Source organism: Canis lupus, chromosome 29 (genome assembly GCF_011100685.1).
Source record: "Canis lupus familiaris isolate Mischka breed German Shepherd chromosome 29, alternate assembly UU_Cfam_GSD_1.0, whole genome shotgun sequence".
In the NCBI taxonomy this organism is placed as follows: Eukaryota; Metazoa; Chordata; class Mammalia; order Carnivora; family Canidae; genus Canis; species Canis lupus.
Genome location: NC_049250.1, coordinates 13325258 through 13339980, shown reverse-complemented (window position 1 = coordinate 13339980; position 14723 = coordinate 13325258). Strand labels below are relative to the sequence as shown.

The window sequence follows — 14723 nt, the reverse complement described above, 5'->3', positions numbered from 1 at the left end:
TGATTTTCTTAGACCCCACATATGAGTGAGATCAAATGGTACTTGTGTTTCTCTCCTGACTTATTTCTCTTAGCATCATGGCCTTAAGGTCCATCATGTTGTCACAAATAGCAAGACTTCCTTCTTTTTTATGGCAGAATAATATTCCAGTGTGTGTGTGTGTATATGTGTGTGTGTGTACACACATATCAAATACATACAGATATATATCACATTTTCTTTTTTTAAAAAAAGATTTTATTTACTTATTCATGAGAGACATACAGAGAGAGAGAGAGGCAGAGACACAAGCAGAGGGAGAAGCAGGCTCCATGCAGGGAGCTCGACGTGGGACTCGACCCAAGGACTCTAGGATCATGTCCTGGGCCAAAGGCAGGCGCTAGCCACCCAGGCATCCCTATATCACATTTTCTTGATCCTTTCATCTGTCAATGGACAAAAAGATTGTTTCCATGTCTTAACTGATATAAATAATGCTTCAGGGGCAGCCCCAGTGGCGCAGCGGCTTAGTGCCACCTGCAGCCCAGGGCGTGATCCTGGAGACCCTGGATCGAGTCCTACATCAGGCTTTCTGTATGATGCCTGCTTCTCCCTCTGCCTGTGTCTCTGCCTCTCTCTCTCTGTCTCTATGAATAAATAAAATACAATCTTAAAAAAAATAATGCTTCAATGAACATGGGGGTGCAAATAATGCAAGTATGTCTGTAGGACAGTGGTTTCATTTCATTTAGATATATTCCCAGATGTGGAGTTGCTGGATCATATAGTAGTTCAATTTTTAATTTTTTGAGGAACTCCCATACTGGTTTGCATCGTAGCTGTCTGATATCTTGATTTTAGTCCATTGAGACTCATAGGATTTCTGACCCACAGAAGTATAAGATTTGTATTAAGTGTAAGATGTGTATGCTTTAAGTTACTGAGTTTGGAGCTGTTTCTAAACTGTATTAATTCCTTAGCAGCCTTCCAGAAGTCCTCCATAATTCTTCTACTTCTATCTCAGTGGCCAGAACTTAGATGACCATACCTACTCTTACAGGGACAAAGAGATACATGTTTTTTAGCACTTCTGTCTCAAACAAAAGCAGGGTTTTTCCTGACTCTTGATGAGAAGAAGGGGGAATAGATAACAGAAGGTAACCAGAAACTTCAGCCATCATTTTTTTACAAAATCATGAATAGAAGATGAATATAGTTGAAAACCTAGAAAACGAGGAAAATGACATAATTTTCATGGAAATTGATTTCCCATTTGGAAGTTAATTTAACAAATGGATATCCTTCCTTTAAATGTTCAGTTATCTAAATTTCATTCACTTTTCATCTCTTCCATCTAATTTTAATCTTAGAAATGTGTGCTTTCAAAATTTCAATACTTTTAGTAAATTAAGAATTACTGGGACAGCCCGGGTGGCTCAGCGGTTTAGCGCCGCCTTCAGCCCAGGGCGTGATCCTGGAGACCCGGGATCGAGTCCCACATCCAGCATCCTGCATGGAGCCTGCTTCTCCCTCTGCCTGTGTCTCTGCCTCTCTCTCTCCCTGTGTCTCTCATGAATAAATAAATAAAATCTTTTAAAAAATTAAGAATTACTGATATCCAGGTTCCATAAATAAGAGACCTTGAGTCAAACCAGCTGCTATAAGAATAAAGTAGAATTACTTGTTTAATACCTTTACTTTTCCTTCAGCTTCATCTTTTATATGAATTTGAAATATTTGGTCTGGTTTTTGTAGTAAACTGAAAGTTTCCCCCCAAAAGAGCCAAGCTTTCAGGGAGTCCGGAGTGCTAGCTGCATCAACATTCCTAATTGTAGCACACAAGCACACTGATTCCCAGAAACACAACTGGACATTGTATTGCTGCTGTACTTCTGTTATTCCTGGATCAGCAAACAGGCAGAGGGTGATTAGTGCTGAGAGCTTCCAAAGGGTGGAAGCTCATCCCTGATTACTAGACACTTGGATGCTTGTTCCCTTTTCATTCTGACTTCCCATGCCTCTGTTCTGTGGGCTGTGCTGACCACCCATTCTGTCTCATTTTCTGGGCAATCTTTGCTCTGGGCACTTTTTCTCTGTTTTCTTCTGTCAGTCCTCAAGACATAAAGGGCTGAGATTGCTTATGCCTCCTGACTCTGGGCTGGTGCATGCTGCAGGCAGCATCCCATTCGGCTCTGCAGGTGGGCAGACATGACTTGGAAGCTCCTTCATACTAAAGGGCATGTCATTCCAAGGATTTTCGAATTGTCATTCTATTAATACTCCCTGCATCAAGAGAAAGCAAAACATACCTCCCCTCCCTACCGCTGATCTATGACAATAACCTCCTGATCAATCTTTTTTTTCACATCTTCTCCTATATATCTGGTTTGATTTCCTTATCATCCTGTTCATCCTGAATTCTCAAAGCTTATCATTTCTGAGCCAGGGATCCAGAACTCTCGTGCCATGGCAGCTGATAGAACAAAACTGGGCTTCCAGTGGCTGCTAGGACAAGACAAATTGATGCATAGATACTTCTAGGGCCATTTGTGTTCAAGATCCCAATCGGTCTGAGGCTTCGGGCACATAATTCCCTATACCATCACAGCACAAGAGAAACTTTCTCTGTGCAAAGACAACTTTTTAGATATTATCATTGTTATCTGTGATTTACCCCCTACAGGTTACATAGGAAAATTTGAAACAAGGCATGTAAATGGCTTGTGATTGCCTTCATCTGAGAGTAGCGTTGAGTAATTGTTATCATAGGCTCCTCTCTTTGTACAGGGCCCTTCAGCTTAATGTTCCTTAGTTACGATTTGGCTATGTAGTGCTATTTTATTTTATGAACTACACCATGGTTCATGCTGGTTTTAAAAAGTAAGTAAATGCAACTAATCAGGCTCTCTTTTTAATCTTGTGAAAGCTGCAAATGTCACCTGAAATTCTTCATCACCAGGATTATACTCTTAATTGACATTTCATAACAAAGAGATTGTGTCTTCACAACAAACTAATTAACATCACAGCAAGAAAATCTAAAATCTTAATGGCATTTACTCATGTTCTATTCATTCTACACATTGTTCTAAAATGTCTTATGTTCAACTGACTGCATAAAAAATTCTGCAGTAGCTACTTTAAATTGTCTTTAAAAACATAGCAAAGCATTTGACTATTAGCTAAAGAGTGTGGTTTCTCTGCAGCACCAGAATTTTCCTGAAGATAATGCTTACATGGAAATTCAGCAGGCGTGGTCAACTCAGAATGGTTTAACTTATGAAACCAATGGCTTAACATTACAGATATTGGGATAATTATATGTCTGTTAAAAATAAATATCATTTAGGGGTGCCTGGGTGAGGTCATGGTCCTGGGGTCCTGGGATAGAGCTCTGTGTTGGGCTTCTTGCTCATGGGGAGTCTGCTTCTCCCTCTCTCTCTGCCCCTCCCCCTATTCATTCTCTCTCTCTCTCAAATGAATAAACAAAATGATTTAAAAATGAATATCATTTAATCAAATTTAGGGAGAATTAGGCATATTTGAAGAGTGTCACATAGGCAGAGGTCAGTAGTAGAAGCTGGAAAGACTAAGGCCACAATGAGGTCAGAATGTCTGCAATCTCCAGCATCAGCTCTAGGATGGCTACGTAAGAAGTTGACTACTTCCTGTCTCTTCCATCAGAGGAGCAGTCACAAAAAGGGAGGAGAGAGGGATATGTGAAGACCTTAAGCATGATTAGCTCTGGTGAGAGCACAATAGATTTGAATCAGACACGAGACTAAATTTTAATGACCAAATCTGTTACAGAATCTATATACAATGTAACAAGGAATGCAAATAAGGTCTGAAACAAAATAGTTGAGAGACCACTCACTCTAAAGAAATAGAACTATTTAAAAATTATAATCCAATGAGTTGAGACAATAATCTAGGTATACAGGTACCATGTCTAGCTTTCTTCAAAAATTGATCTTAGGCATATTTTCATTATAAGAAGAATAAACTATAAAATACCCCCCAAAACCACTCAAAACCAAAACTTCTGTGTAGTTTTCTAATTATATTTGCCTAGGCCTTTTCAATATAGTCACTCAAATCATATACAATAGAGCTATTGTTGATAAAATAATATATCCATCTGCTTTTTTGAAAACAACAACAAACTGTTTGAACCCATACAGAAGGGCATCAGATAATCACACAAATTTCTGATTAAAAATTCCTAACATCACCCACCCCGCAGCATTTATTTAGCAGTATGTTATAGTTTCTATATGTTATTGGACTACAACATAGAGGCAGATTATATTTTTAGAGGAAATGTCTTCAAAATGTTACCCTTTGATGAAATTTATGAGAAACAAAGTACTAAGTTTAAACTTGGTTATAATTTTCTTTGCGTAGAAAAGAAGCTACAGGGGAAAACAGCCATTTTCCTATACAAAGAAGGACACTGAAAATGCTATTTTAAGAAGTTGTGTTCACTTAGATCCATGCCAAAGGAAAAAGTATAGTTTCAGTCTTTCGGAATAAGAAATGCATAACTATATTTATGCTGCTTTGCTATTTTTTTAAGAGCATAATTATATTATTTTGGAAGAAAAGAGTTTAGACATAAAAAATGAACGAAACAGAAGGAACCAAACATAAAAATAAACATTTGCAAGTCTTTGGGTCTTATATCAATTTAATGCCTGGAAGCAGATTGTGATGGCTCTTCCTTTATTAATCCTTAATAACCAGGTAGATATCCGCCACCACTTCCATCTTCCCCTATGCCAGGCAATATTAGAGACAAAAAATTCTTTCTGGATAGCAGGATAAGTATGCAACAATATATTAATTCAGATACCAAAATATTTTGTTATTCTAGTGAGCTGAAAGAGTTTATGCAATTCCCAAAGTGTCTCATTGATACAGATATCACATTTACTTCACGAAATAGCAAATAGGATACCATTCTTGTAGTTCCGAATGTAGGCATAGTTCTGCTGGGTTTCTAGGATGCTACTGTATTATCTGCTGCTACATTATTCTCAAATAAAAATATTTCGTGCCCTAGCTTCACCCCTCTGTAAACATCATATTTCAAGATTCCTTTTGAAAAATGGCCACATAGGAAGAGATCATGAAAGGGAAAAGATAAATGTAAGTTTAATGTACATGGTAGATTCAGTAAATTTTATTTATTTAAATAAAAAAAGAAATATACTATACATCATTGATTTACTTTGAAACTGTCATCTGAAAAAGAATTCTTTGAAATAAAAATGATTAGGCTGTTTATAAAAAGTAATGGATGGACTGCAAACAGCCAAAGGAAACTGAAGTTTTGTTTCCTAAGCAATTGCTTCTGTACCTGACTCTGAACTGACTCTAAAAGTTTTCTACTTGAAAGTGCCTGTCCAAAGCCACAGTTAGTGGAAGAATCCAACCTTGAAGGAAAATGAATCTTGAGTAAGAAAGAGAATTTTTCCAGTAAGTACAAAGGAACAATTCAGGCTAGGTAATAAGGATAAGCCTTGAAAAGAAGAATTATCTCATTGATCTTGCCCGGCTGCTCAGGTGAAATATTCAACTGAAGAATCTCACAAGAGAAGAGGACCCTTATATAAGAGGGTGACAATTTAAGTAAAAAAAAAAAAAAAAAAAAAAAAAAAAAAAAAAAAAAAACCGAACAAAAAGAATGCTATTATTGCCATTGGGGGAAATGACTTAAATTTCCTTAAGAATCAAAATACCTATAAATCAGGTCACAATGGAAAAAAAGTCCAGATGTTAAAACATGATATAGAGGAAAAGAATGACGGTAGGTTTCTTTTTGTGTGAAGGCCATGTAAAGCACCTGTACAGAGTAGAAATCACTAAAGGTAGTCTCTCTCTCTCCTCAACCTCTTGTTTATTAGTTTTTGAAAGGCCCCTGACAAAAGCACATGATTAATAAGATAAATCTTCATAGAGTTTGTTTATATTTATTTTTATGCCTAAATTATGCTCATGTGCTGTCATGTACATTTTGAATTCTATTAAAATAGGACACACTCAAAATTCCCTACGATCACAATGTGTAAATTCCAAGAGAAGTTGCTTAGAAGAAATATTAGCTGAATATAAATATAAAGCATGTGTATGCTTTAGAGTAAGCAGGAACATGGTGTAAGACCCTAGCTTAAATTCCTTTGGAATTAAAAAGAAAGTACAACTTGAGTCCTCAACAAGACTTATTTTTCAGTCTCTTTAAATGTAGCAAATGAGTTGAGTTTTCATATTTACATTCTGAATGTATTCCTAGGGAGGAAAAAATGATTTCAAGTCTTGCAACCTCCAAAGAAGCAGCAATAACTTATTAATTGTGCCCTGGGTGATCTTAAACTGTGGCAGAAAAACAGCCTTAGAGACTTCCAAAGATGCATAAAGTTCTCCTAGGAGGAACAGTAGGGACACCAGGAGAATCTAACTGCAGAAGTATTTCAAAAAAGCCATTTACATGTTGAAGGAGAGGATTTAATTAATAGTGTTACAGCTGTGAAGTTAATATGCAGATCGGAGGTCCTATCACAAGGGACTGTTACATATTTTTTAAACAAGTCACTCAGTCCTACATTTTTTTTCCCTTTACAGCTCTTTGCATAGTAATAAATACATGTCCCGAAGGTTTCAGGATGAGAATCATGATGTCTGCTAATTTCTTCAATAATAATAAAGATGATGATGTTGATGGCAATTATGAGAAGCACACTTTACTGAAACCTCACTCTATGCCAAGATCCTTTCTCAGTCCTTTATATGCATTATCTTAGTTAATTCTTTCAACAATGCAGTAAAATCAGCGCTAGGAAACCGAGGCTCCAGATCACATAAATGCAGACCCACAATCATCCCTGACCCTATCATATGTGTATGCATTCCCTAAAAACAAAACAGTCATTTCCTTCAAGTTCTTGATCTTCTTCAAGATCAAGAAGATCTAAGGAGAATCGGGACCCTTAAGACCAGGGACAAACATATGGTACAGAGCTGACTGGCAAATGAAGTTAAAAAGGAAAGGAGTGTTTGGATGCTGAGATCAAGAATCCCCATAACAGGCCAAATGTATGATGATCATTCATGCCCACTATAATGTGCACTAATAGTTAATAAGAATGGTTATATGGTTTCTGTCATTGCAATAACACCAAATAGAGAGATTTGTTATTTTAGAATGGATATTTTGGGCAAAAATCCAGGCAAAAGGAGACTTCTATTAATCTATCCAAATGGGTCATGCCAAAAAATGCCTTCACGAACTAGCAAGAAGTAGAGAGCTTTCAAAAGTACATACCAGCATATATGGACAATGAATTTCTTATAAAAGCTGGAGTCCAACCTCAAGGAGTGGCAAAGGTGCTTGGCTGTGTCAAGCATCCTTAACTCTGCTCCATTTCTCAGAATAGATTTCCTACAGATTGCAACTGAAGCTAACCTGTGGCTAACCAGGGAAATGTTACCAGCCTTTGAGGCAGTTAATAGAAGGAGAACACCAGAAAATCTTTAGTATGCTCACTTTGGAGTCGTCTATACTTTTCACGACCTAAAATACTTGGTTGCTTGCCTAATGGTATTTGAATGCATAATAAAATGAGTGACCGGGACTAGAACATCCATTGTTTTTAAACTTGCACCCAAAGAAACGAGAAGGAAAAAACCCTTGATGAGCATTTTGATATTAGAAAATCAGTTACGGAAAGCAGGGAGGGAAAACTGATATAAATGACTACTACTAATATTATTATCTTCTTATCATTTCATAGGGTTGTTTTGAAGCTCACCTGAGTTACCATAAATGATGTGCTTAAGACAATGCTTAATACTCAACAAGTGCTGATTACTACCATTTATTGGCAAAACTGGTCCCATTTTTAAATTTCCAGGAACTTAGTATGGTTAAATGATTTGCCTAAGGGCCCATAGATAATAGGTGCTAAAGACAAGATTTGAGTAAAAGACTTAGGATTTGAAATTCAGTTTTCTTTTAGCACACCACAATACCAATTCCATAGGATGAATTTCTTCTGGTCTAATTATTTTTTTCCAAAAAATTAGTTTATATGGAAGAAAATAGAAGAGAATTACTGCCCAGTACAGTAATGATTTAAAATGACCATTCAAATTACAAGATAGAAAATGCCATGGTTTGAAAAATGCTATGCTTAACTTATTATTCACAATTATTATATTCATAGAATTTGCATTTCAAAATTACTTTATAATCTGCGTGTTACAGAAGATTACTAGGCACTGATTTAAGTACTTTTTTCTGTCTTAAAAATTAGAGGTAAAATGTGATTAATGGCACAAATATTAAAGGTAGATGCTCATGCATTAGTATAAAGTCAGTATTAGAAATGTCATTTTTGGCTCCTGAACACATTTGCCAATGTGAGAAAATGATGACAAGTTCTAATTATAAAGTTATTATAGTGTAGAATAACGAGTAACCACCTCTGGAGGTTCAGAGAAAATCCTTCAGCGATTTTTGCTGCTTAGCTGAATCAAAAATTCTTACCATATGGACTTCAATGGAGCCTAACAATCCTAACAGTCTGTGTTGGTCAAGGCAAATTTTCTAAGATCTAAAACCACAAATGCTACTAGAAGACCATTATGTTACCTAGGAGTTTTTAGACTATCATGCAATAGAATAAGTTAGCACAAATAGAGTTGATAATGAGAAATCTATAAACAACAACAACAACAACAACAACAGCAAAACTACAGCTTTTTCATTCTTTTTGTAATTATACTGTTACCTTTCTTCTCTATGATTTCTGCAAGTAAAGGCTGTGCTGGTTTATGAGAAAAATGTATGAAAAACAAAGCTAGAAACTTTACTCAAGATGCTCTTACATTCGGATGGCAGTCAAAAGCCAGTTCTGCAGGAGTCACAGTGAAAACTGTGTGCTCTGCTGACACTCGTCATAGACAGAAGTGAGGATGGCAACACGTTGCATCAAGACAACTCTCCTCTGATCAGAATTTCAAGATGTACTTAGTTGTTAGTGAATGTATCCTCCACTTCCACATATGAAGTTTTCACGGTTTTTCAATATTTTCACACTGAAAATATGTCACAAACATATTTTCCCCCAGGATCATTATTCAAGCAAAGATAGCAACTTGCTCTTCATATTTATTCCGTTAACATTTTCATTAATCCCTCTTTCCCCTTTAAATACAAGAATGTTCAAAACCATTTTTCACTTAACCTTTGGAGCTGTTGTCACTGTGACATTAGGCCTTTTTAAACTGGACATTAGAATACACTGGAAGCTGAGTTCCACCAGAGCTTAACAAACCAAAGCGTAAGGAAATAGTTGTGGAGTTGATTAATTTAACATGCTCCCAAGATCATTCTTCCCTGATCAGTATCCAAACTTATTTTTGATTAGTATTACATTTGTAATGTTAGATTACTCTCTATATATGAGAGAGAGTTTATGTGTGTGTGTATGTGTGTATACATACACACACACATATAGTCATGATAATTATTTATTAGTGTACTCTTTTTAAAGTGTACTTTGAAAGCATAATAAACTTACCTTAGAGAGCCCACCTACTTCCAAATAAAAGCAGATAATGAACACATTCCAGGTGACCCAGAGGGCAGTCCATACTGTGTACTAGAGAGAAAGGGGGCAAGGGGGAGAAAGAGAAGAAATAATGTAGAGATGAAAGGCATGTATACTAAATAAATCAATAATAATGTCAATAAGTCTCAGTCTTCTGGGAAGAAGCAGGGCGCGCTCAGAAAAGAGTGCTCCTTATGAGGTCCCCTAAGATCTAGAAATTAAAAATCCAATAGTTTCTACAGCTTTCAGTAGTGCCAATAAAGCTAGATTTATTTTTAAAGTGCTTTGCTGGCTTGCAGATAAAGTTAAATCCAAGTGCTGACTTGATTTCTGTTTTCTGAGTATTAGCTTTTCTAGGGAATACAATTATGCAAATTTTCTGTGGGTTATCTACCTTTTAGTTATAATACTAACCTCTCAAGTTTTTAGGAATGTTAGTCAAAACTCAGCACTTCCAGATTCCTGAATGAAGATCATGTTTGAAAAGGGATGTTTGGAGTAAAATTAACAAACTTTCCCACTGAAGTATTTTAGTATGAGTAGAGTGTGTGTATGCCTCCAATACAATCATATAAAATATTTTTTAAAAAAACACAAAAACTAATAAATAGGATTAAGAATAAGCAAATAAACAACAGACTTCCATAATGGGAAAATACCTTCCAATCACATCCAACAGACTCAAACACACTAGCCTTACCAATTAATTGGTTTTATTAGTGTGTTAGATATTAGGAAATGCCTAATATTCAGGTTGACCATTACTCACAGGATAGCCTTAGATCAAGACTCACCAGTGGAGAGGGTCTTAGGGTGCAATGCACCCAGTCATTGATGAAACTAAGATATAGAACTAACATATGGAATAGCTTGGATGACTGAGGATAGAATTTACTGTGGGAACACAATACAATGATTTTCTCATTCCCTTTACCACAAAAATCTATAAATTCTAAATTTCTCAAGTAGACACACTAATTAAATCACTGCTTTTTACCAGTGGTTTTAATCACATGCTATTGCCAAATTAAAATAATTCTTTTTTAAATTAAAATAATTCTTGAAATAGTTTCATTAGTTTATTCTATGCTGTATTATATAATAAAATTACAAATTTTAAATCTGTGTAAAATAGCCATGTTCCAATTGGAAACCTTATCTGAAGCTTTGAACTACTCATAAAATTTAATTTACATTTGTCTTTCTGTTAATTGTGATTTTCAAAAGGCTTTCAAAATAATCAAAATGATCTCATCCAGTGGTGTAGTTCTATAACTGGTTACATTTGATGTCACATCAACATCTTATTTTTCTTTCTGGAGAGGTTTTGCTTTTCTTTTGTTATTAAGAATAGTGCAATTATAATTATGAGTTAAGGCTCCAAATCACTGGAAATTTAGAGAAGTTGGCATATACATTAAAACATTAACACAATTAAAATATATAGTGAAGCTTTAGTATTTGTAGATATTACTGATGCTGCCAATATCCTGTTAGTAAAATCTTCTGGTATGAACGGATTTAGACAGTTTTAAAAATGTGCCAAGTGCCTTGGAATACACTTTTATAAACCACAAAATTAAAAAAAAACACACAAAATAGTCCCATGGATACTGAAAATTGCTAACCTTCATCCTCAATGTATACTTTTTGCAAACTGACTGAGTCACAATAGCCACAACAAATTTTAAAGCTGTTGCTAATTTAAGATGGCATCTGGCATCTGACATTTTTCATTCTAAATTTATCTAATTATGAGTCTATTAGAATGAGAAAGCAGTGCAGACCACTAAGTCATGAGAAAGAAGCCAATGATAAAAGTTTAAAAAAGGACATAAAAGAAAGTAAGACTAACATAAGGAAATAAACAAAAGTAATTGCAAAACCATATGATTCTTAATTATTAGGGCTTCAAACTTCAATGCTTAAGTATTCTTTTAGAAAAGATAATCCACTCGCAGTTACAACAAATGCAAAATAAAACAAATCTATTTAAAAAAATCACAGCACAGATTCAGTGATTGAAGTGTACTCATGCCATTTGTGAACTTTCAAAGATAAAATGGTTATTAGTTGAGTAGGTTTCAAGTGTCAGCTGCTAAATTCCTAACAATAACATGAGTTATTATATTACTCTGCTGTTTTCTATGTTCCTGGTACTGTGTTAAGCACTTTGTATGTTCCTGATACTATACTAAGTACTTGATATAAATCAAGTTTTCTGTCATCACACTAAACTAAAGAAGAGAGTAATCCTTTGATCACCTAGTTAGTGTCGTAGCTGGGAGAGGAAATCTAACTATCTGACTCCAGAGCTGAGATGCTTATGTATTGAATGACAGGCTTTGTTTTAGAAAATCTTAGGAAAAGGACTATGAAATAATTTGCAAGTTAATAGTTCACCAAATTTTGCAACTTATGAAATGACCAATTCACCAAATTTCCAGTTTTCCAAAAATCAGTTTCATTTACATAATTCTACAACAGGCAAAGTATCTGAATAACAATTTCTTTTGTACTTTGCAACTAACTTGTGTTGTGTGTAATATGAATGTTATAGGTTTTTTAAAAAATATTTTATTTATTCATTTGACAGAGAGAGAGAGCACAAGCAAGGGGAGCAGCAGAGGGAGCATCAGAGGGAGAGAGAGAAGCAGGTTCTCTGCTGAGCAGGGAGCCAGGCATCTGTCTGGATCCTGAGATCACAACTTGAGTTGAAGGCAGATGCTTAACCAACTGAGCCACTCAGGCGCCCTGAATGTTATGGTTTTTTAAAAGCAATATCGTAAGCTTCCTTCTTCTAATATATTGGTTTGTTGAGAACAAACATTATTAGTATGACTGAATTTTAGACTATTATGAGATGAAAACTATATACCTCAACCTGCACTGGAGACATAAGTCCATACATAGAGATATAGGGAAATAATTCTCTAGCAATACAAACATATCCATAGGCATTTAGCTAGGCAGGAAGTATTAGGACAACATATGTATCTTTTTTAAAAAAGATTTATTTATTTGAGAGAGAGAGGGCATGAGTAAATGGCGGGGGGGCAGAGAGGGAGAGAATCAAGCAGACTCCCCACTGAGGGTAGAGCCAGACATGGGACACAATCCCACGACCCATGAAATCATGATCTGAGCTGAAATCAAGAGTCGGACATTCAATCTACTGAGCCACCCAGGTGCCCCAATATATGTATTCTTTTTGACATGGGTGATTTTATTTTATTTTATTTTATTTTTATTTATTTATTTATGATAGTCACAGAGAGAGAGAGAGAGAGAGAGAGAGAGAGAGAGAGGCAGAGACACAGGCAGAGGGAGAAGCAGGCTCCATGCACCGGGAGCCTGATGTGGGATTCGATCCCGGGTCTCCAGGATAGCGCCCTGGGCCAAAGGCAGGCGCCAAACCGCTGCACCACCCAGGGATCCCTGATTTTATTTATAATTCAACTGAAACAAGAATTTAAAAAGAGATGACTCCATTTTTTTATGAAATACCTTTTGGTTATCATGAAGCAAACCTATATGTTCATATATCCAGATACACATAAAGTATAGAAAATAGCTTATATATATTTTTCTCTGTATAATTATCTATTTATTTGTTGTTCTTTGCTTATGTTCAGTACACATATTTTAAATCCTATTTTATGTAGATAAAGCCTATAAGCTGAAAAAAAATGCCCATGTAAGCCATGTAGCTTCTTGAATATTTCATGGTTTTACAAAGATATTTCAGTGTTTTTTAATTGAAATGAATTTTGAAAGTCTTACAGTCTATTTCTTCCTCATTGAGCAATTAGTCTATAACATGAATTATTTTTACTTCCTGAGCTTGTTTTCCAATTACCAGAAAGGCCATTTATTCATTTATTCACATGTGCATCAATCAGATACAGTTTTATGCACAGTATGTTAGACTTATAATTTTTAAAAAGTAGGTTTCTTGCTCACTCATTGTTCTAATAGTTTCTGGAGTTTAGTATTAATTTCCAGAAGAACTTTAAGAGAGTAATGTCCTGTCCTTTCATTTTAATGGCTAAAAAAGCAGAATGAAAGCAAAAAAAGATATATTGAACAGTTCGATCATTTACTAAGCACTTACACTGTGTTAGGTTATGTTAAGCAAGTCACATATATTACATAATATAATTCTTAAAGACAACCTGAGTCAGATTTTTACATATGAAGTTAACTATGGTACAAATAAAGCAAATTAATGTCCCAACTGTTCACACCCAGTAATTGGTGGAGGGGATTTAATATAGGACCAATTAAATGGAAAATGGACACTCTTAACTGTCATGTTGAGTAGCGGCCCAGGAAGGAGATTTATGATGACATAGAAGGGAAATTTTCCTGTAACGATTCCAGTTACACAAGTTCTTATGTTTGTACATGAGCATTTGCATGAAAGTCCCAATAACTAAACTGTGGACCTAGCAAAACAACTTGGCTTTCTCTTTAATTTTAATTTTAATTAATTAATTTATTTTTAAAGATTTTTATTTATTTATTCATGAGAGACACAGAAGAGAATGAGAGAGAGAGAGAGAGAGAGAGAGAGAGAGGCAGAGACAGGCAGAGGGAGAAGCAGGCTCCATGCAGGGAGCCCGACATGGGACTCGATCCCAGGGCCTCCGGGATCACACCCTGGGCTGAAGGTGACGCCAAACCGCCGAGCCACCTGGGCTGCCCTCTTTTTAATTTTTAAAAGCAGTTTTGAGTTAATTTCCAAAGTCATTATTTATTAAAAAATTTAAATTAGCTAATGCTTTTGCATTTAAATTGATTTAAAATTGCTTAATTAAATTACTGCCCATGAAATAATAAAGATTTAAACAATTCCAGGGCAGAATCTCATTTTGGAGTTTCTTGTAAGATTTAAAATTTTTGATATAGGAGTAAACAGACAGGAAGAAACAGTTGATTCTAGAACAATATGCTTTCTGCTCCATTTCATCTATAGTCAAAGAAACACGAAAGGTGCATTCAAACCCTACAACTGGCCTTGGTATCCACTAATACATATATATCACACCTTGCACTAAGCTAAAATAAATTTCAATCAATATAAAAAGTACCATATGACAAAGTTGTTTGGTGTTCTAAAAGTAAATA

General features: G+C 35.4%; 1 protein-coding gene across 2 annotated transcripts in view; it reads right to left on the bottom strand.

The window, feature by feature from the left end:
- Nucleotides 1-14723, bottom strand: part of NKAIN3 (sodium/potassium transporting ATPase interacting 3) — a 614368-nt gene that overhangs the window by 274814 nt on the left and 324831 nt on the right. For both annotated transcript variants that reach the window (XM_038579381.1, XM_038579382.1), the window contains exon 3: nucleotides 9564-9644. In XM_038579381.1, coding sequence (XP_038435309.1) covers nucleotides 9564-9644 — 81 coding nt within the window. The remainder of the gene's footprint in view (nucleotides 1-9563; nucleotides 9645-14723) is intronic.